This window comes from Cynoglossus semilaevis, chromosome 20 (assembly GCF_000523025.1).
Source record: "Cynoglossus semilaevis isolate Cse_v1.0 chromosome 20, Cse_v1.0, whole genome shotgun sequence".
Classification (NCBI taxonomy): domain Eukaryota; kingdom Metazoa; phylum Chordata; class Actinopteri; order Pleuronectiformes; family Cynoglossidae; genus Cynoglossus; species Cynoglossus semilaevis.
This window is the reverse complement of record NC_024326.1, coordinates 12,182,376-12,204,127: the sequence shown is the minus strand read 5'-3', so window position 1 is coordinate 12,204,127 and position 21,752 is coordinate 12,182,376. Positions and strand designations below refer to the sequence as shown.

Below are 21,752 nucleotides of genomic sequence, written 5' to 3'. Positions count from 1 at the left end.
TATCAACGTTTTAGTAACTTTGTTTAAAAACTATTTTTTACTACAAAGCGAGTGTTTAAACGAAGTGCGTTCTTATTTTCCGTCACCAGGTGGCGAGTACATGAAATGAGCATGGAAGGGAAATTCAATTTTTGAAAACGTCGATGAGTGAAGTTGTACGTTTGAGCCACAAGAGGGCGGAAACCAATTGGCTCAAGCATACAACCACACAAAAGACAAAGACGTAGAAGACCCCGTGTCTTCTTCTCTGAATGTTCCAGGGGTTTCCCCGCGACGTGATTATAGTCATGCGCCCTCCAGTGGCTTAAATATACACCTACACACAGAGCAGACAATCTTTTGGAGGGAACTTGTTTATATATGCAGTGGCACGTTTGAGCCACCGGAAGTCGAATCGTTCATACATCCTAATGGCCGGACCTTGTGGTCATGAAGAAAATAGACATCTTTCGACAGAAGAAAAGCGAATTAAAAAAATAAAACAACGATATAAATTCATGTAACTTTTTCACATATATCAACGTTTTAGTAACTTTGTTTAAAAACTATTTTTTTACTACAAAGCGAGTGTTTAAACGAAGTGCGTTCTTATTTTCCGTCACCAAGTGGCGAGTACATGAAATGAGCAGGGAAGGGAAATTAAAATTAAAACCAGGTTTTGCCAAGTATTATTGACTTTTTCAGACAATAGAATGTTAATGCACAATTGTTTAAAAATAAAATAACGATATAAATTCATGCAACTTTTTCACGTGCATCAACATTTAAATCTTTGATTTAAATGAAACCAGGTTTTGCCAAGTATTGGACTTTTTTCAAAAAGTATATTTTTTCTGAATTTTAACAACAGGAATGGACATAGCTAAGTATTTTAAGACAAATGAGTGTATTTTTAATCATTTTTGAGAAATAAATGAAATAAATAGATGGACCTGCATCAAAACATGATGGAGAGGCTTCAATAATTTTAACAGATCTTCATTCAAGTTTGATTAAATCACATGTTTTACAATGAGGATTTAAAGTTGTAAAAATGCATGACAATAAGATTATTTTACGATCCATGTGGGATCTTTCTTTAACATTTCGTTCTCCGGGCCAAGAATGGCAGCGCCACACGTCCCCTGACCCAAACTCAAGTATCTGCAAGAAAAAAAGGAATGAAAAATCAATCTCATGTCCACAACATCTTATGTGTTATTGTTAGATGATTGATTGAATCTCACCTTTCTGCTACATGGGTTAAGTTTTTATGAGCAACAGCAAAAAGTCTCTCTCTGTGACTCTGTTTCATCTCATCTGTGATCCCACTGAGGAACTGACCCATCCCTACAACCCAGAAACACACTCTGCATCACATGGTCACTCAATGAAGAGGTGGAATGATTCAAGTCAGGTCAGAAAGACAAATGGTACGGTGCAATGTGATTTGGGTGGCGTCTGCTGCCCCCGCAACCCGGTAACGGATAAGCGAATGAAAATGGATGGATGGATGGATGGTTGACAAAATGATATTTCTAATATTTGTATACATCAAAATGTAAATGAATATATAAATATATATGAAATATATTATTTAAATTCATTATTGTTGTTTAAACCACAGCCCAGGTTGAGACAAATGCTGCTGTTGAGTGGTGGGACTGACCTTTGTCCGCAGGAGCCACAGGTGAGTCCACAGCAGAGAAAACTGAGAGTTTGGCTTCATCTATGTCCTGTTGACTGAAATGTCCCGACTTGGCCCAGTCCACACTTCTCCGAAAGGCAGCCAACGTCTGCACTGAGTGTGGGTCTCTGAAAGTCAAAACAGAACCAATGTAAGAAGACTTGCTGCACACATTCCTGTTCTATGATGTAGATCAGACAGAACGCCAGGATAAAACCACATACACAACTTTACAGTTAACGGAATATTGCATGTACAGTCAGAGAGTCTGCTCACCTGTAGGAGTAAAAGGAAAACAAACCGCCTCCTCCCATCTTAGCACCGCCTCCATAGGCTCCGCCTTTTTCTCTGATCTCTCCATGGAGAAATTTGAACGTCATCATCTTCGCTAAAATGCACAAACTGACGAAAACACAAAAACACATGATTTACTCAACAGCACAGCTGAGATATTTCTACCTCTTTAAATACAAGAGTAAAACTTCAGCTTTTCCAACTAACCTGTTATTTTTTCATTCAATAGAGAGCGTTTCAAATTGAACACAGGATCATATTGTATCATATTTTAAATGCCTAATGTGGAAAAAAAAATTCAAAGGTCCATGTGCCCCATGTTGAAGACCTACAACTTAAAAACGTAGTCCGATTACCTGGCATAGTCCTCGTGGCAGAAAGGCACGGTCCGTATGATCTCACTGATAAAATTGACAGAAAAAGGCATCGAGAAGAAGGTTTTCATCTGACACGGATGGAAGTTCAGCTCCTGTGGAAGAAAAAAGTTGAAAGAAATTATTTACTGAGGAAAAAAAGGTAATTAAATTAAGCTAAATCGTTTTAAAAAAAACAGTGGTATTTTTTAAAATCCATCTCCAAGGGGTGCTTGGTCTTGGTCAGAAAAGCATTAAAAAAAACTGACAGTCAATAAGACAGAACACTGCACTGACCTGTGACCTTTCTGAACATCATATCAGCTTGTTATAATTCATAAAGTGATGTTCAGTACCGTGTGGAACTTACAGAGATTAGTTTCCTGTTTGGTCCAGAGGCAGAACCAGGAACCAGAGGTTTCTGCATTTAAACGGAACAACATCACAAGTGAAGGAATGAAGTGAAACCCTTTCTGTTGACGGTGGTTTTATAAAGACAAGATAAAAATCATCTGCCATCACTGTAACTGTACCTCAACGATGTTTGGTCTCACAGATTTGCGCTCTCGTTTGTTTACGTTAATCCTCTGGACGAACCCCTCCAGTTGTGAGGCTGCATCCGTCAGCATCTGTGGAGTTGTGTTCACTGCACATCTGTAGAGAAAAACACAAACACCACACTGTGTACTTGTTTCTTAGTTCTATAAAATGTGGTCCAGTCAGTATGTTCATCTGCATTTTGACGAAATGGAGGGAAAACTGGTGTTGACCCAGTCGCCATGACGACACACTCACCTCATGTTATCTGGGTTTAGAATGTGTTTCTTTATCCTGGGTAATGTCCTGAGAACAAGGTTGAGGTCTGGCGTCTCAGCCATTCTCTTCATAAACTTCACCTGTGAACACCAACCAACACTGTTGTACTACAAACAACAACAACACAAACCAAAGGTTTAGGTGGTGTCGAGGGAGAGGAGTGCTAACTAAAACTAAACTGGACTAACATCTGGACAAACATCCAAACTATTTAACAGCTAACACTGGTGTCCTTGCCCTACAGCAGGCATTTCCAAACTCTTGTGAGAGGGCCCAAAACGTCAAATGCTTTTCATTTCTATTTTCCTTTTTGAACCTATAGCGAGATCATTGTCGGATTTACATTTTTTATTTACTAGATTAATGACAATAGCAGGTTTGCAGAATTACAGCGTAAAAAAGGTTCAGTGAAGGTCGTGTTGATACGAGCGGCCTTGACAACAGTCCCGTTTTTCCTGTTTGTGCTCAAGTCATGACCTTGAGTTTCACCAACCTGTTCCATTCCACCAAACGTCTCCTGGAGGTCTCCGGCTGGGGTCAGGTGACGGCCTGCTCGCGTCATCGCATACATGTGACCAGAATACGAGATGCCATTGGCCAGATCCTGCGCTGATCTCATCACCAGCACTTTTAAACGCTCTTCGTCATCAAAGTGGGGGCTGAGAAGAATATAAACACATTACTCCTGCTGACATCGGCTGGGACGGACAGGGACAGAGGGTGGGAGGTACCTGTTGAAAATGTCACTCCACAGCTGAAACATGTGGGGAAGGTTCCTGTCCAGGCAGGAGGAGGACAGGAGGACACCCTGAGACGGACGGGACAGAAGAGTGACACCATGTTGGTTGCAGCTCTGCTGCGACCCTGAAAAGGTTAAAGTGGAGGCTGTATGAAGGAGTTGGCACTGACCTGTTCAAACATGTCCAGCTCTGCAGAGTCAGGGATGACCTGGGTGGATGCAGACATGCCTCCTGTCCTCAGCTCCATCTGCTGGGCTTGTCCTTTGTAATCCAGATCCCCACATCCCATTCTGATGAGGAACACGGAACATGTTTTTTACCCACCATTCCCTTCTCATTGGGCCATGAATTTCTACAGTGCACTTTAGAAAATGTTCTGGTCAAACTGGACTCACCTGGTGATCACACTGCAGAAGAGCGGGACATAGAGCCTGAGATCCTCTGGTAATGTGTTGAGGTTACACATGGCCCTGAAGTAAACCAGGCCGTTGGTGGGCTGCTCACAGTACTGCACTGGAACGCCTCCTGTCAACAGTAGAAGTCCAAGCCCAAATGTTCAGCACCATTATGATAGCTTTGACTACACTCTGTCAGAACATCGTGATGCAATGATGATGCAAAACACACTGTGCAGCGTACAGTACCAGCAGAGGTGAGTTGAACAGCGGTGACGGACGTCCTTGGCTCAATGTCACTCACTTTGAGGGCAGGCAGACAGGAGATGTCCTGGGTTTGACTCTGAGCCTCCAGCAGATCTAGACCTTTTCACACAGGGAAACATTAACAATTTAATCACACGATGTTCACGCTACAGTCATATGAAATTATTGCTTATTTTTGATGGCCCATCTGGTGGCTAATCATCAAAGCTTTGGTCACTTTGTGTTTAAATCTTGCAGTGTATCCTACTTGAGCTTCTGTAACCTCCCTAACAACACTATGTATTTATAATAAAAAAAAAAGCCATTTCCATATTCTGTCTTTTGCCCCTGGTCTGACAGTAAGATAAAAGGCTCAATAGTGAACCTTTCTCATAGATGTCCTTTTTGTCCTCGTCAGTCAAAGCCTGGACCATCTTCTCCAGCTTCATCTGCTCAGCAGCCGCCTGCTTCTCCAGGTGGTCGTCATCTGGACTCATTGACAGAGTCAGTCTGTGTGTGTTGTCCTGCATCGGGAAAAAAAAACAAAAAACAAAAACCAATCATATATTACAAAAATATCTTTACAACAGCAAAAAAAGGACATGATCATAACTGCAACCTTTGCAGCAATAATACTCTGTATCATTTTGACCTTACCTTAAAATACTGTTTGACTTTTTCCTGGAGAAAGCGTGGGTTTTCGTCCAGGGCCTTCCTGAACCTGGCAGTATACTCACTGATCTGAAGCAGTTGGACAGGGTCACCTTCATGGTTCCACGGTGATGCTATGTACTAGAGAGGAAACAGTAAACATCAGGCTGCAGAAAAAAATCTAGAAAATAAACTAAAACGATTTTATTTTTTGCTGTGTCCTCCTGAAAGTGAAAACACAGTGAAGGTCAGAGGAGATCAACAGTGAACTCACCACGGCCAACGAAAGGCCAAAGTTTGTCGACTGGTGTTTTATCTGAATCTCAATCTTATGAAGCAGAGCCTCGATTCTTTCCTCTTCAAAGCCATTCCTGAGTCACAAAACAAGCAGCAGTGACGTTACCATCGCAGGTGAGAAACAGATCAATCAGTTTAGGAGATGAACGACAGTCAGATATGACTTAAGTCCTGCCAGGATCTAGACTTGAAATAATATTTAACAAAACTCAAGACATTTTCTTAAAGCGTACTCAACGTATTGTCATGACAACTAGACAATTACAAAAAATAATGGTCACAGGTGAGAAGGAAACCATCCAGACCCAAAAATATCTTCACTAAAAGTCTTTGCTGAGGGATATCAAATCATTTCTAAACTTTTTTTCTGAAATTCTATTTCAATGTAGACATAGGAATATCTCATTCACCCTCTGAAACCAAACTCTGTCTCAGATCATGGCACTTACTTGATGATATCATCTATGGTTCGGTTGATAATGTCTTTCACTGTCTCCATGTCCTCCTTGGACATCCCCTGGAGGCCGACACTGAACGAAGCTTCTTTGGTGCTGCCATCATATCTGCAGTACAGAACATTACACACAGGCATCATCAGTGCCATTCAGCAGAGTGTCAGGACATCTTCACAGGGATTTGTGTACAAAGTACAAACCCAACAACGGGGGAGAAGTCTGTTCCAATCTTGGGTTCAATAAGAGCCTTGTAGAAGGGTGAGTTTGGACCAGTGATCATCAGAGAAGACAGCAGATTGAGAGTAAAGGCCTCAAATGTGTCAGTGATGCTGGTTAGACAAAGTCAGATGTTAGCGAAGAACAAAGAAGAAATAAATACAAAAAAAAAATACACGATAAAAGATGCTGCAGTCTTACTCTCCCAGCAAGTAGCTCACACACAGTGTGTTCTGTTTGGCAGGAAATGGTGCCAGAGTGTCAGGGCTGCAGGTCACATGGTCCTCTCTCTGAAGGGGAAAAAAATCATCAATAAAAGTCTAAGAACAGCCCTTTGACTGTCGGTATAAAATGAAAAATCATCAATAAAAGTCTAAGAACAACACTACTGTACGTATCGTCTCACCCAGCAACAGTCTCTTTAAAAAAAAACCTTTACAACAGGACGTTTTGTGAAGGTTGTAACTAACAAATATTTTCTATGGTCAAACACTAATATATTCGTGTCTGCATACAGCTAGTTGTTGTGAGTTTCAGTTATGGAGTTTTGGGCTGCTGGATTGGCTGATTCCAGCACAAGATTAGATTAAAACCTTAATCAAATCATCAAAAAATACATTTCCAGCAGCAGTACAAAAGTAAAAGCATACACACATAGTCAAAAAGCAAACAGATTTAACTGTGCTCTGGAGATGGTAGAGTAATACTAAAGTAAAAGTCCAGTTAATGATGATGCAGTGCTGTGTGAGTGATCTACTTACAGGGCTACTCCAGAGAGGCTGACACGGGACAGCTGTGTTTGGGTCGATGCGTTCAAACTTGCTCAGAGCTTCGTCTTCAATCTGCTCTAGATGCTGCTCCAGAGGCAAATCTCCATAAGTGAAGAACCTGGGGTTGATTATACAACAACACATGTTCATGACTGGTTCCATACCGTAGTGTTTAGCATGCCTGTTGTAGCATATCTGCTTTACCAGGTGTGGGAGCAATAAAGTTCAAATTATTACCAAGTTCTTTATTGATTTATTTACTTCACATGTCTAAGTTCAACTACCTTGCGTTGCTGGGGTGGTAGTGTTTGGCATGGAACTGCCTGAGTTGTTTCCAGGTGAGGTCAGGGATGACCAGAGGTTCTCCTCCTGACACCACTGAGTAGGTGTGGTCTGGATACAGTTTGTTCTGAAGGTGCTGTGCATACAGGCGCTCATTATCTGACTGAGACACACACACACACACACACACACACACACACATTAGTTTATTATGTACGACCTGGTAAAAACTAAAACATGAACATCTTTCTGTACCTTTAGTATAAATATATATATATTTATCTTTGTAGATTCAAAAGAGCACCTGACAAATGGTTGACTTACAAAAACTCCCTTCATTTCATTAAACACAACTCCTTTGAACACAAGAGGGGAGTCAGGATCTGTGGCATCTGTGTTCTCCAGCCTCCAGCCCTCCTGCCTAGAAATAAAGCAAACACAAAACATTGACATGAATAAAAGATAAGAGATAACCCTTTTATCGGTCAAACTATTTCTTTGGACTATGACAATAAACGTAATTGTCAAATTATCAAGTGTTAAGTTAGTATAAAGGTCACTAACCTGAAGTCTTGTTCTCGTAAACATGGAAAAAAGACGGCGTTCAAATAGACGGAGAGAAGATTCTGGAAGTCTTTACGATTTTGCGTTGAGAACGGATACATGGTGTAGTCGCTCGCTGTTCACAATCAGACAAAAAACAGTCAAGAATCTTTGAAAAGGTTTACGTTTCCACGACAACCATATGGTATTCTTCTGTTCACATCAGTTTTATTGCTTTTCTTGCAAAACCATCTTTTAGTCTGTGCTTTATCGGGTTTATTTGCAAAGCAGGGAGTAAGTTACAGAGCTAGTTGGAATGTAATATTTTACGGTTCACTCAGAAAAAGACTGAACAACTATGGCCTCTCTGGACAAAGGCTAAAAGAAAGCTTTCTTGTTTTTCTGTACCTGTGAAGGCGTTCATGAACGTGGACAGAGACCTGTTTAGCATTTTAAAGAAAGGGTCTCTGCAGGGATACTTCTCAGATCCACAAAGCACTGTGTGCTCCAAGATATGAGGAACACCTGTGCTGTCCATGGGAGTGGTCCTGAACTGGACACTGAAACACAGATTGAAAGGGGATTATTTACAGGCATTAACACTGTTGGCAAGACAAGAACATGGATCATAAATATGCATCACACTATACTATCAAGAAAAAGCACTGACCTAAAGAGGTTGTTGGAGTCATCTCTGGCTGCGTGCAGATACTTAGCTCCGGTTTTGTTGTGTGTCAGCTTCACCGCAGTGAGAAAAAGGTCTGGCACGGATACAACCTGGAAACAGCATCAGTCGAACAGACAGAAAATGTTTCATTTATATGTATATATGTATGTATGTTTAATGTATTTTATACAACAATACTGTTGACCAAATCAAATATTCCACTAACCTCTTCAACTGTGAAGCCATAGATTTTCTGGCCTGGTTGGTAGTTCAACGCCCTTTCTGATGACGTGCTCTTCTGCCTCCAGATGTGACGATGTCCATTAACACTGTCAGCAAACACAATACAAATTTACGTTGTTTGAGAGTCAAGTTTTAAGTGGTTCATAATTAATCACCTCCTCCTCATCATCATTAACTGTTGGTGGTTCGGTACTGAAGTACAACTGCAGTTTTGGCGCAATCACTTTTGAATTTTATTGTACATCTCTCATCACAGAAGTATATATATATATATATATATATGAACTTACGACTTAACAGGGCAATAAAAAGAGCAGAGTTTAAGATTAAAAAAACAAAAAACAATATCTATACATTTGATGTAAACATAATACCATATACACTAAGGTTCCACCTTTCTTGAAATGGTTTGTATCTAATTCTTTATAAATTAAATTAAAAGGCTTAAAAATTAATAAATAAATACTGAAATACATGTGTCTTGTTGCATCATCTGTTGAATTTCAATGTACCCCTAACTTTTACAATGAACATAGAGACACAGATACCGGTTTATCTCTAACACAACGAATGAGAGTTCGCGTCTTAAACTGACTCACCTCAGATATCGAAGTTTCTGGAGCGTTGTCTTCGTTAGCCGGGACATGATGTAAATCGACCGCTACCTTACTCCACAAAGACACAACCCAGACCTTGACACAACCCTGCTGTCACTGAATTCTCATAGTTTCACCATGGCATTCAGCATCCATGTTTTTTCTCGTGGTGTCAGTATTGCGCGACACAAGCGCAGTGAGTATATCGCTGACGTATTTCCTGTTGTAATGTGTGTAAACAAGTTAGCGTCACCGCCATATTGGGGTAGTCATGACCGAGCAAATATGCCATTCACTTTCTACTATTGCCGGACCTTTTTTCCCTGGAACAAATAAACCTTGGCGTTCTACTATTGTTTAAAATGCCATTTTACTATTGTAGAAATTTAATTATGTAAAAAGATACATTAAAACGTTAAAAACAAATGGGAAATATATAAAAATAATACATTTGTTTTTCAAAAAGACATATAATAAAAAGGACAAGGAGGACAATATATTTCATTCTCATTAGGGGAACAAAAAAGAGACAGACAACAAAATCACATTTGGATCCCATAGTTTCATTTAATACATTTTCAATAAAAATAATTTCATACAGAGACTATTTTACAAAACTTTTTTTCTCAATAAAAAACTTTTTATAAGCAAACAAAATAGAGCTGTATTATATAGTATCCTGCTATCTCTCCAATAATCTAATTCAAAATAGGGTTTTGTGATGGTTTTTTTTATGAGACAAAAAATGTCCATTTTCAACATAACATTGAATGTGAAAACATACTCAGCAGGTACGGCATTTTTAAAATTATAAATAAAACTTTGAACGATGATGGGTGAGAGGTGTTGGGATTTAGATTTCATGCCTAAAATCAGAAGCAGAAGTGGAGTGGAGTGCATCTGTCTGATGGTTTAGCTTCTTGTTTTTATTATCCAATGCTGAGGAAAAACCTTTTGTTTTTTGGTCCCATACCCTTGTAAAATCAATGCTTTCATAGCAAATAATGTCTGCATTTAACATTTGTCATCATGAAAACAAACATTGATAATTGAACAAACGATTCTTATTAATGTTCAATAGAATTTACCACCACAGCACATCAACAGATGTCACCTGTAATGTTGACGACTTACTGACTAAAGACGGACACAGTATCATTCATTCAGCCGTGACCTCGAAGCACACGTTTCTCCCTGCTGCTACATGTACACCATAATTGTGCATGCACACCAAAACCAACGGAAAGTCTTTGCTCATAAAAAGGAAACACATAATTATAAAAATAAATTTAAAGTTTGCATAGCTTAACCCAAGTGACATGAGTCATGCAACAAATAAAATCTATATTTTTAACACAGTCAAAACTAAAATATTAACCCAGTACTGATGAACTGATTTAATATCCAATTGGAAATGGAGTTCTCTTGGAAACGTCAAGTACAGATGATGTAATGATAGCTTATGTTTATGTTATATATTTTTAAAATTACATCATGTGCTATAGGCTTCATAAATCCTAAGCAGTAAGTTACAAAAGTATCTGAATATATATATATTTTCAAAGCTCTTTGCACATTGCATTTTTTGTTTTTATCCTCACACATCCAGTAATGCAATGCATTCTTTGCTTTGAACACATGATGGTGCTTTTTCACAACACACTGAAAATGTGACTCCAGTAGAAATTTCCAGTGTTGAGGTCGCTCAATGCAAATTCAAATGAATTAGGAAGTAAACTAAGTTTGCAAAGATTAAACATCTGGTCACATTCTTTCCACTCAAGAAAAACACTGAAACCTCATGACCTGCCACAGTTCGAGCTGGTTCAACTGGTTTTTGGTACCGTTCAGTCAAGTCACGAGTTGTTTAAAGCAGGGATAAGTAACATTACTGACTCAGCCTGAGGGATGACCTCAGCCAAAACATACAACATCAAAAACACTCGTGATTGATGTTGTTGACTGAAGATGCCGCAAGAAGCCGGGCTATTTTTCTTAAGTCTCTGAAGGGCAATAGAAACGAGCCAGTGTTAATGCCTATTCTGTACGTTTCTATACACATGAAACGGTTAAGAAGAATTCTTCAGTAAATGCACGTCTATACACATGAAACGGTTAAGAAGAAGAATTCTTCAGTAAATGCACTACTGTATGAATCAGAGTCTAACTGTTTATCTAAAATGATGTTCTACATTTTTAACATGACAAAGCCACCGACACAAAGGGGCAACAGTGCATTTCTGGTTAGAAGAAAAAATAAACTACATCCCTCAGTAAAGCAGTAGTGGTATCCCCAGCGTATCAATACATTATCAAGAGCTATGTTTTTTTTGTAAAATACTATCATCATTTGAAGGTAGCTGCTCTTGAAAGGAATTCTTTTGTCATATAAAGCAAACTAATGAGCAGCAGAAACACACACCCATGTCCCACAATGGCAAAAAGTGATTGTTTCAATTTTATTTTTAACATGAAGAGAAACCTAAGCTATTTGGTGTGTGCGGGGTTTTAGACGAGCTCATTTCTACATTGCACATTTACAGTAATAGCTGCACTTAACAAAAACTCCTGCTTACGATTTAGGAGTTGTTATTCCACCTCAAGGTTTCGGGGGGCGCCCTATCATACTAAACAAGTACGCCTGCCTGTACAGCAGGCCCTCTCTGGACACAGACCAAACCTTGGTTTTTGTTGGGGTTTTTTTTGTTTTTTTTTGTTTTTTTGCTTTCATTCATTCGAAGGAAGCTTCAACACGTCATCCCCACGTGAAAAGTAAACCTGACATCATCTCTGCATCGTTCATCCACTCACTATCCCATCAGCTCTACAAAAGCTGGCACAAGCATACAGTCACAGGCAACCACAGATCCAACACACACAGGCAAACACACTGTTATTGGTAGGCATGGCACACATCCCAACAGGAGGCCATTAATCCTCCAGGAGAACTCGTCAAACACCATACAGAAAAAAGAACCTCTTCCCATCTTTTCCAGTCCAGATTTTTACCATTTTTTCATCATAAGGACTTTGATTCCTTTCTTTCTTCCCAACCCTCCCTCTTCTAATTAAACCCCCTTTCAAAAACAATCTGTACAACAAGGTGTTGGAGGCACTGAGTATGGTGCAAATAAAAGCCTGTGTTGTTCCTCGTCCTCCTGCTGCCTGGAACACAACAGGGCTCCTGTCAGCAGTAGGAGGACACACTGGTCTCACTGATCCCCAACAGGACATCATCCCTTCAGAGCTCTTCTTCACAACAGGACCACATTAGATGTGCCTCTTCATGTGCAGCGCCAGGTGGTCAGAACGGGAGAAACACCTGAAGACAGAAAAGAAAAAACATTCACTTACTGGACAGTAAGTTTAACTCCACAGATCTGAACTTTTATTCCTTCTTATGTGTCCTTCAAGTCTGTCAGTGTCTGGTCGTCTGGACGACCAGACACTGACAGACCTTCTGGTGCACCAACCTGTCGCAGTGACTGCATTTGAAAGGCTTTGCTCCAGTGTGTTTCCTGAAATGTCGGGTGAGTTCGTCACTCCGTGCAAAGCGCCACTCACAGCCCTCCCATGAACACCTGTAGGGCTTCTCTCCTGCAAAATGACAAACATTCAGAGAATTAGAATTGTTACCGTTTCAAGTCAACAGATTCAGCCTTGTAACAGAGATCTGCAACCTGTGGCTCATCATCTGATATTGTCACATCAGACAATATCAGTCAGTCAACCTAAACTGTCAGCTTACTTACTAACAGCAATGCTACATGATGAGGTGATCTTGAGGCAGACAGGATCAGCTACTGTGCACCAGAGAGAAAATCAATCCTGTACCTCTGGGCTCAGTGAGCTGTGGAATGCAGCTGTATGGCTCCTGCTCGGGTAGACAGTTTATGTAACAACAAACCATGTGGCTAATGTGGTCTGTGAAAGGACGTCTGGGATCAGACTCGCTCTGCTAATGGGTGACACAGCTGTGGCCGGCCTGACAAAGGTCAAAGGTGACAAAGCAAAAATAGCAAAGAACAAACGGCTGAAAATGTCAGATTTCCATCATTTATTCCGATTATTTTTTTTCCTTCTTTCATTGGCTGCCTCCTTTATTGGACTTTGAATGTGGACTGTCTTGTTCTGAACTTGTTTCCCATGCTGCAATCTGAGAGGTGCCGTTTTGTTTGCAGGCTCTACATCCTCTGGGTGCTGTGCCACCACAAAAACAGTTCCGTTCACTCCCACCACCTCCCCCTCTTTTCCTCTCCTCTGTGAATGAAGTCACGCTCCTCTGTGTGAATTAGGTCACAGTTGAGGGAATTCCTCCAGACAAACGTCCAAAGTATGTGGAGGCGTTTTTACAACATTGATAGTAAGAAAAAATATCTTTTACATTTACTCTTTTGCTCTTCCTGCATTTGTCTTAACAAACTGTACAGGAGATGAACCAAAACAAAAGAATGAAATTATAATAGCCGGATTAAACCGGCCTTCACGTCTGCACAGAGAAACAAATGAAAAAGAATTTTCTTCTTCTGTTCTTGGACTGTGGTTGTTACAAACAGCTAAAATGTGGGATAAAAACCTGAACAACATTTACCTGTGTGTGTACGTTGGTGTGCTTTGAGGTGTGAGCTCTTGGTGTACACCTTCCTGCACCCGTTGAAGTGACACCTGTGCACCCGCCTCCTCCCATCAGAGGATGCCTCCCAGCTGGTCAGCCCTGGCCTCTCCATACCTCCGACTGTCCTTGTTTTCCCAGGCGAGTGCAGCACAGTGTTTATTCCGCTCCACACCTGGGCTACAGAGCTGTCTTTTTCCACCTCGGGTGAGGACGGTGGTGTGCTGATGATGGCTGACCCCAGCTCGTCTCCACCTTCACCCAGGATGTCAGTCAAAGAGCTGGAAGTGAAGTCAAGGGTCGGGGAGAGTTCTTCTGAGCTGTCAGAGGTCTCGCTGCTGGCGTCGGAGTTAAAGCCCCCAGCGTCCACATGCTGGGCGTCCTGATTGTCTTCTTCCTCTTTTATATGTGGGAGCTTTGGGTCGGGGTCACTGGACTTGTCCCCGCAAGCAAGCATCAACTTGCTCCACAGATCCTTCTGGTTGTCAAACTTGAGGTCTGTGGCTGAGACGTAGGGCTCACTCTGGAGGTACCGTTCCAGCTCAAGGCACGTCTGCGATGGAGGAGAATAGATGAGATTATAGCATTTCTGTCATCATTAATCACTTTGCAATTTCTTTTTTTTAAAACCTCTACCAACACAATCACACTTTTACATTTAATGCTAACGATAAAACTGTTCCCAGGCCTCCACTGTCAGCACGCTGACTGCTTGTTTGACTGTACTTTGAATTCTATGGTGATACATCTGCTCCTGGAGGTCACAGCAGGGACAATGTCAGGCTTTGTTTTCTTTGGGGAACAGGGTGCTGGTTTTTTTTTTAGCTTGGTCATAAAAATGAACATATATTCTACAGAGTAGTTTCCTGACGTGTTGGGCTGAGGAAGTGCATGTACATCTTTAAAATCCATCAATTATTCAACATAAATATGGACTAAATAATGCATTTTCTGAGGCTTTGCTAGAAATAACATGACACACTAGGGAGCTGGATGAGAGGAGGGAGGTCTGGTTCACCGGGGTCAGTAAAGAGCCTAGCATTAATACTTCACGAGCCGCTAGGAATTGTGGGAATGTTGCTTCTTGAGAGAGAAACAAAGAAAAAGCAGAGCTTTGACAGCCCACTACGGTCATAACGTACAGGGCAAATATCAGACATGTTCGTCAGCCCATGTCCTAATTAGGCAGATTCAAATATAGAGTAGAATATATATTTATTAAAGCACAATTGTATAAACTACCACAGTGGTCACGTGGCTAATGTGACTGACTTTTACCTGAGCTTTTAAAAGGAGGACATTAAATCAAAATTTAAAGAAATAATTTACAGTTAATTTTTCAAATAGTCAATTTCTTATCTCATCATTGATTCATTTTGAATCTTTCTGGAGCAGTGAGGCTGCTCACAGAGACACAGGCGTGTGAACAGCACATTCTTACACCCAGAACCAATCTTTTAGTGACACCATACTTTTTTCCCCATCACGGAGGCACATTTCATATCAAGAGATTGTTTGGTGTGGGGAAAAAAAAGAGGAATGCAACTTCACACACGCTAGTCATGTCTAAAAGGGGAATCTTGTGGGATCAACACGGTCACTCGGGAATAACAGGGGAACATGTTTCTGGTCAGCAGCTCTGCATAACTCCACTCTAAGCTTTTTTAAAAGGAAGGGAAACAAAGCCATGAGTCAAAGCGGATCTGATTAGACTGAGACGAAGAAAAAGGAAGAAAAAAAGGAAGAAATTAAATCACTGATGTGTTTAATTATTGGTCCACTTCCCAAAACTCAACAAGATGCAACTTTGGTACTTCTGTGTTGAAACCCAAAGCAGAAGAATGACAATGAAAAGGGAGATCCTACAACACTACTTCCTGTGTGTAACATCCATCAGTAGTACATGAGTACTCAGAAATGTCCTGCAGTTATGACGAAACAACACATTTTCCATCTGAACAGTTTAGAAAGTGCAGTAATCTTCATCGGCAGGATTGTACAATCATTTCCTCAATAAATCATCGATCATTTGCCGATAGTGAAGAAAAACACAGGGGACTTTGGATTGAGCTTGTCAAACCTCAAGGTTACAACAAACCAACATTAATCAGAGACCTGACTCTGGCAAGAAGAGAAACCAGAAGGTATTAATAGTTCAGAAAGTAAAATAAAATGTAAAATAAAATCACTGTAAGTTTGAGTCCATTTTTACATCCTGCCTGTGCTTGGACTGCAATATACCAACCCTTCAGGCAGAACATGCAACCTCCATGAAGACGGCACAATAAAATTAAAAAAATAAATTTTAACCAATAATCCAAAGGACCACTAAGGACAGGAGTGGATCACCACTGGATGGCAGATCAAACGCTTTGAAAACTGCTGCTTTTATGCAAAAATCAAAATGAAAACATATGGCAAGGTCCAAGGAACAATTATACAGTGTCAGGGCAGATTATTCTGGGGTGGCCAACTATCGTCAGAGGGTGGCCTCTGCAGCCCCCCCTGCACCGTCTTGACGCCGCCACTGAACACTGACAGTCGAGCATGTGAGCTGTCAAAATCTGCAGTGTGTGTGAGATTGTTGACATAGTGCTGGGTACGGGCGTATCGTATTTACCTGCTGCCAGTACTCCTCCAGAGACGGCAACGCTGAAAAGAATCCGGTGTCGTGCACTATTTGAAGCTCCTGGAAAATGCTGCACATCGGAATTACATCCATTTCACTACCAGGGACGTTACAGTGAGCACAGGGGAAGTCTGCACGCGAAGAGCTCGGAGTGGACAAGAGACGGGGACAGACTGGAGTCTGGGCTGTATGTGCATGTATGAGGGTCTTTCTTCGGATCCTGCAGAGGCTTTTTGTAGCTTGTGATGCACCGAAAGATCTCAAAACGAAACTCCCCAAAAAGTCAGACAGCTTACTGTAAACTTTCCCCCCTCCCTCACTGATTCAAAGTAACACACAAACACAGCCCTCCTCTGAGTGACGCGAAGTCGTTTCGACCAATCCGCTGCAGGCAGCCCATCACCCGCCTACCGAACGGCATCGGCCCAATCGTGAGTCAGGGCTGACTCCGTCCGTGCGATCTGGTTGGCTGGAAGCGGCACAGCGCATCCGCTTCCTATTGGACCAAAGAACTGCTATTTTTAGGGCCTATATAAGCAGAACGCTCGTAAAGAAAGAAAGGAGGAAGTAGATTCTACACGACTGCGATTCAAATATGAGTCTCTGCTTCATGAAGCGACAATAAAATGACAATTTGAACACAGCAAATATATTAACAGTTCCGTTAACCAGCGGAAAACAAATCCTCCCGTCTTCTAGTCAGATTTTGGGAAAAACATTTTGGGGAAAAAACAAATAGTTGTCAGGCATCACTGTTTACCACTGTACCACTGCGACATCACGGTGGGAATAACAAATAATAGTGTCCCAGCTAAAAGTAATAACTTTGCAAAAAAAAGCATTCACATCTACATTCACACTTATGGTGCATTTAGTCCAATTCACATCATTCCGAAATTAAATGGCAAAAGCCAAAATGGGGAAGTCAAGAGAGGTACAGAACGAGGAAAAACAAGGGTAAAAGAGGACCAGGAGTCGGTTGAGAAAGCCCAGGAGCAGTTATAAATCAACGTCACTTAAGTCTGTGTGTGCGTGTGTATGTATGTCATCACGGAGACAACGTGTGTCATCACTTACAGTTTTTCAGAACTTACTGTTACTGAGATCAACCCTTGGAAGCAACAAGTGACAACATGAAACAGTTTCTCATGCAGACATGGAGATTAAAACCACTAATGTGTGTCATCCCTGAAGGACTTTTTTTTTCTTCCTGAGGAACAGCTACAAGCTTGGGAAAGCAACATAATTGTTGTGACAAATGTACTAATGTGCTATTTACAGCATGATGTCATGAGGAAACATCTCCGTTCTTACGAAGCTACAACGTTATTTTTCTGTCTTTTGAAAACACATTCTGTACATTGTGTTCTTTCCCCCGTGGCTTACATATAAGGTCATGAAAAACACACACAGCACTAAGTCAGCAAGTCTGTTATTGCATGATTCAGGTATTTGGTAAAACATGGTGTTTTTAAATAAGAATTTCCACCATTCCTGTAAACAAATTGTTAACATTTCTAAAGTCAAAACTATAAAATGTGTCGGTCTGTGGTAAGTGTTGCAGCTTCATGTTAACAATAAAATGCACATCTAAAGTACACACTGTGGTGTATTTATTGTTACAAACCAGACTACCCCCCCCCTTCTACTGTAAATCTCTTTAAAAAGACGTGCAGCAGCACAGTGACAAGTTAAAGTAGGAGCCTAAGTAACGTGTAGGCTAAAAAAAGTCGCAAGTACATCCAAGTACGCACATCCTGTTGTTCATGACAGGAAGTCTGCGTATCCTCACAGATGGGAAATGCAGAGGGCATGGATGCTGCGATGGAAAAAACATGGAGTGGACATAAACAGTTGATTGCTCATGGGACAAGGCAGCAGAGAGTTGATGGACACTTGAAATATGTCCAAGCAAATGTGAAAGAATTTGTGACATCTCACTAAGTAGACCATAAATTATACAAAACATCACTGCTTAACCCTCACCTTACCAACCACATCAGAAAAAATAAGCCACAGTTTTTTGGCCACAGTTCTATTAATCTGTCCTCCGGTTCTGTGGTCCAGGTTTTGTTTTGTCTTCTCTCTTGAGAGTTTTGATATTGTTGCTACTTCCTGTCATCCTCTGATGCCATTTCCTGTGTCCCACCTTCTCTTTGTCATCAGCTGTTGGCAACAAGTGTTTGCAGTTGGGCCTGTAACCAGTTTGTACTATCTGATTGCATCCATCCGTGGTGAAAAACATTTCAAACATGTCCGAGTGACTGTGACTGAGGTTGGCTCAGGTCTCTATAGGTCTCACACACTGTTAGATCTTTGTGCCAACTCGCCAACGTATCCTTCCCCTGATGGAGACCAGTGCAAAGTTTGCCAACTGGGAATCGTGGGAAAACTCTATCCAGCTACACATCTACACCATGGATCATAGATCTCACTCAGCCCAGCTCCAGCAGCTGTGAATATGGTGACAGGAATAATAAGGATCCTCCATCACAACTGTCATTCCCTAATGTACACAGGAACGTAACCCCCTTCCATTGTAACCCAGAAATGGAAATCCAGCCTCCTCCCCTTCGTTCCAAAAGGGAATCCTCCACCCAGCTGCAGGATTCCACATCCTGTCTGACTCAAACCCATTAAAGAAGGAGTGAACACGTATTTGATATTACATTTCAAAAAGCTAAATGCTCAAAAGCTGAATTGATAAACTACTTATGACTAACTATGAAATCATAGTTTTATTTTTAATTCACACTTGGAGCTGGAGTCAATCCCAGCAGTCACTGAGGGTGAGGAAGACCCTGGTGAATTCACTGGTCCATAATGAGGTCATAAATAGAGACAACAAATATTTACACTCTCATTCACACCTCTGATCAACTTGGAGTGGACAATTAAGCTAAGACTGAATGTTTGTGGACCGTCAGAGGACACGGAGGAAACAGCAAACAGAACACGTGCAAAGGACATTAGTTAGAATGAACTCTATTATTCTAAAGAAAGTTATCAGTAGAATTTTCTATCTCTAAAGAGCTATTCAGTAGTATTTTTAAGACATTTGTTGAAAAACAAAAAAGACTCTCAACAATCATCACAGAATGCCAACCAAACTCCCAATTATAGTCCATACAACACATCCACTCCCACCCAAACCTCCTACAAACTACTCTCCGTGTAAACACATGCTTTCCATCTCAGAGCAAAACAGTATCCTTCCGATCACATGATGCAACTGCATGACTCATGACTGCAAGTAGGGAAGGAGAGAGTTCAGCGGGAATAATCGGACTCTATATTTACAAGCTGTGGGTTTTAATGCCAGGGTAATCTCAGCACATAAACAGTTTATATACAGTCTACATAACAAGCCACTGGTCTTGGTTCGAGTCCTGTATGACTCAGCAGCGTCAGGCCTGTTCAGGACTGGGTACATGTGGTGTTTACAGGCAGGCAACAGGGCATTCCAATATAATGGACGTTCTCCATACAGTGTGTGGGCTGGTATGCCGATGCAAGTGCATGTGTTAGCGCCCGGGCTGCGTGCCGTGCGTGCACGTTTCATCTCACATAAGAATGGTGACCATTTTCCTTTGTTTGTGCCACCCTGGCACACATTGACAATGAATGCAGTGATGGCAGCCTTGTGTGTAGGTAGTGCTGAGCAGAGTGCTCCTCCGTGCAGCGCAGTTCAACAAAACCAGTTCTTCTCTGGAGCAAAAACTTAATAAGAATTTATAGTTTCTGGTTGAAACCAGTTCTTCTCTGGAGCAAAAACTTGGGGGAACTAATAAGAATTTATAGTTTCTGGTTCCATTATTGATCTTACCTAAGATTTTATTTCTTATCCACTCTTACTTATTGATTCTCTTTTTGATTTGATTAGATAGCAAATCAATTACTTATTTATTTCCATTAATACTTTAATGTAAGGTATGCAGTAACATTTGTTCTTGGATCAGGGCAAAAATACAAATGCATGAAAAATTAACAATGCATCTGCAGAAACTGATATGTACACGTAAAGTAAACCTGATAGGACCTTTTCCAAATGTTTTATCAGAATTACAAAGTCATTTGACTCAGGGGTGATTCTTAACAGGGGCCACATTGTGCGGTTAGTGCCATTAAACAACTGGACTGACTATAAGTATGAATGCGAATGTATGTGACCCCTTAATGGACTGTAGAACATTCCAGGTTGTACCCCCGCTCCACCCCCGCAACGACTGCAGGGATTGGTTGCAGCGAGACTGTTAAGGATTAAGTGGTAGAAGATGAATTCAAAACATTTTGACAGGTGTAAATGTGGCAAATGTTATCACAGATTTCAGTCTAAATTTATTAGTCGTCCTTTTGGCATTTAAAATATGGCATGTTGCAAGTTGTAAGTCCCTCAAGTAGTTGAGTAAAACACATGTTTTTTAGTGTAGCTTCTCTATCGATATCATTGAACTTTAAGGTAGCTTTTTCCACCACTTAGTGAAATAATTAGTATTCATAAGAAAGTGGGTAGTTTAATTTTGCTCACTTCAATTAAATGATTAAATAAACGACTGTATCACATTTACCTCGGTAAATCACCTTAAAGCCAGGTGCTCATGTTGGAAAATTCATTTTCCGACTCCTGTGGTGATGTCATGCAGTGCAGCATGATCACGGTGCCAAGAGCCTACTGTAGCAGTCTGTCACTCTGTCCCACTTCTCCTCTGCCTTCAAACCACCGCTCCTCTCATCTCCCACTCATTCAAAAGTGTCACTTGTTCATGCTACAACGCCTTCTTTCATCTTTCTTCCATCTTTTATATCAGAAGGACCGGGGTTTTGTAATCCACTTTTTTGTGACCGGCAATTACATGGTGTGAGTGACACTAAAATAAAATAGAAATCGCAACAGCAGAAGTGAGACAGCACTCAATCCCACTTAACATGCACAATTAAATCACACCAAAGGGCAGCTAGGTATGAGCGTGAGTTGAAAAACAAATAAAGTCAGCGTTGCACACAAAACCTGCCTCAGGATCCTTCATCCACTTTGCAACTGCTACACACTTTAATAAAAGATTGTGTGGCATTTGTTGGATTGATGGTGACAGGCTGGATCAGCACCGAATGGAGCAACAACGGTGGTGAGCTAATGACACGAGCCTCAAGCTGTTCTCACACCTGCCATATCTCTGCCACTCTTTCATTACATTATCGTTGAGGAATAGGTACAACTTCAGCACACGCGCACCGACACGATTACGAACATCTACTGGTCGCTGGAAAATAGAAGAAAAAA

The 21,752-nt window shown here is 41.0% G+C and overlaps 2 protein-coding genes across 2 annotated transcripts; both read right to left on the bottom strand.

The window, feature by feature from the left end:
- Positions 1-962: 962 nt before the first annotated feature.
- pitrm1 (pitrilysin metallopeptidase 1) lies at positions 963-9,420 on the bottom strand. Its single transcript, XM_008334796.3, has 27 exons — positions 9,234-9,420; positions 8,618-8,720; positions 8,395-8,501; positions 8,133-8,284; positions 7,746-7,860; positions 7,506-7,602; positions 7,184-7,344; positions 6,891-7,017; positions 6,331-6,419; positions 6,114-6,242; positions 5,908-6,021; positions 5,436-5,532; positions 5,168-5,302; positions 4,896-5,034; positions 4,514-4,630; positions 4,265-4,394; positions 4,039-4,159; positions 3,861-3,937; positions 3,623-3,788; positions 3,109-3,209; positions 2,847-2,967; positions 2,684-2,734; positions 2,317-2,429; positions 1,943-2,068; positions 1,649-1,794; positions 1,227-1,329; positions 963-1,143 (listed from the first exon to the last, which is right to left on the bottom strand). Exons 1-27 carry the CDS (start codon positions 9,278-9,280, stop codon positions 1,050-1,052), a joined length of 3,078 nt encoding a protein of 1,025 aa, XP_008333018.1. The 5' UTR covers positions 9,281-9,420; the 3' UTR covers positions 963-1,049.
- Positions 9,421-11,421: 2,001 nt separating this feature from the next.
- Positions 11,422-16,815, bottom strand: LOC103396638 (Krueppel-like factor 6). Its single transcript, XM_008334795.3, has 4 exons — positions 16,463-16,815; positions 13,822-14,395; positions 12,704-12,827; positions 11,422-12,552 (listed from the first exon to the last, which is right to left on the bottom strand). The coding sequence occupies exons 1-4, from the start codon at positions 16,562-16,564 to the stop codon at positions 12,501-12,503; spliced, it is 852 nt and encodes a 283-aa protein (XP_008333017.1). The 5' UTR covers positions 16,565-16,815; the 3' UTR covers positions 11,422-12,500.
- Positions 16,816-21,752: the final 4,937 nt, after the last annotated feature.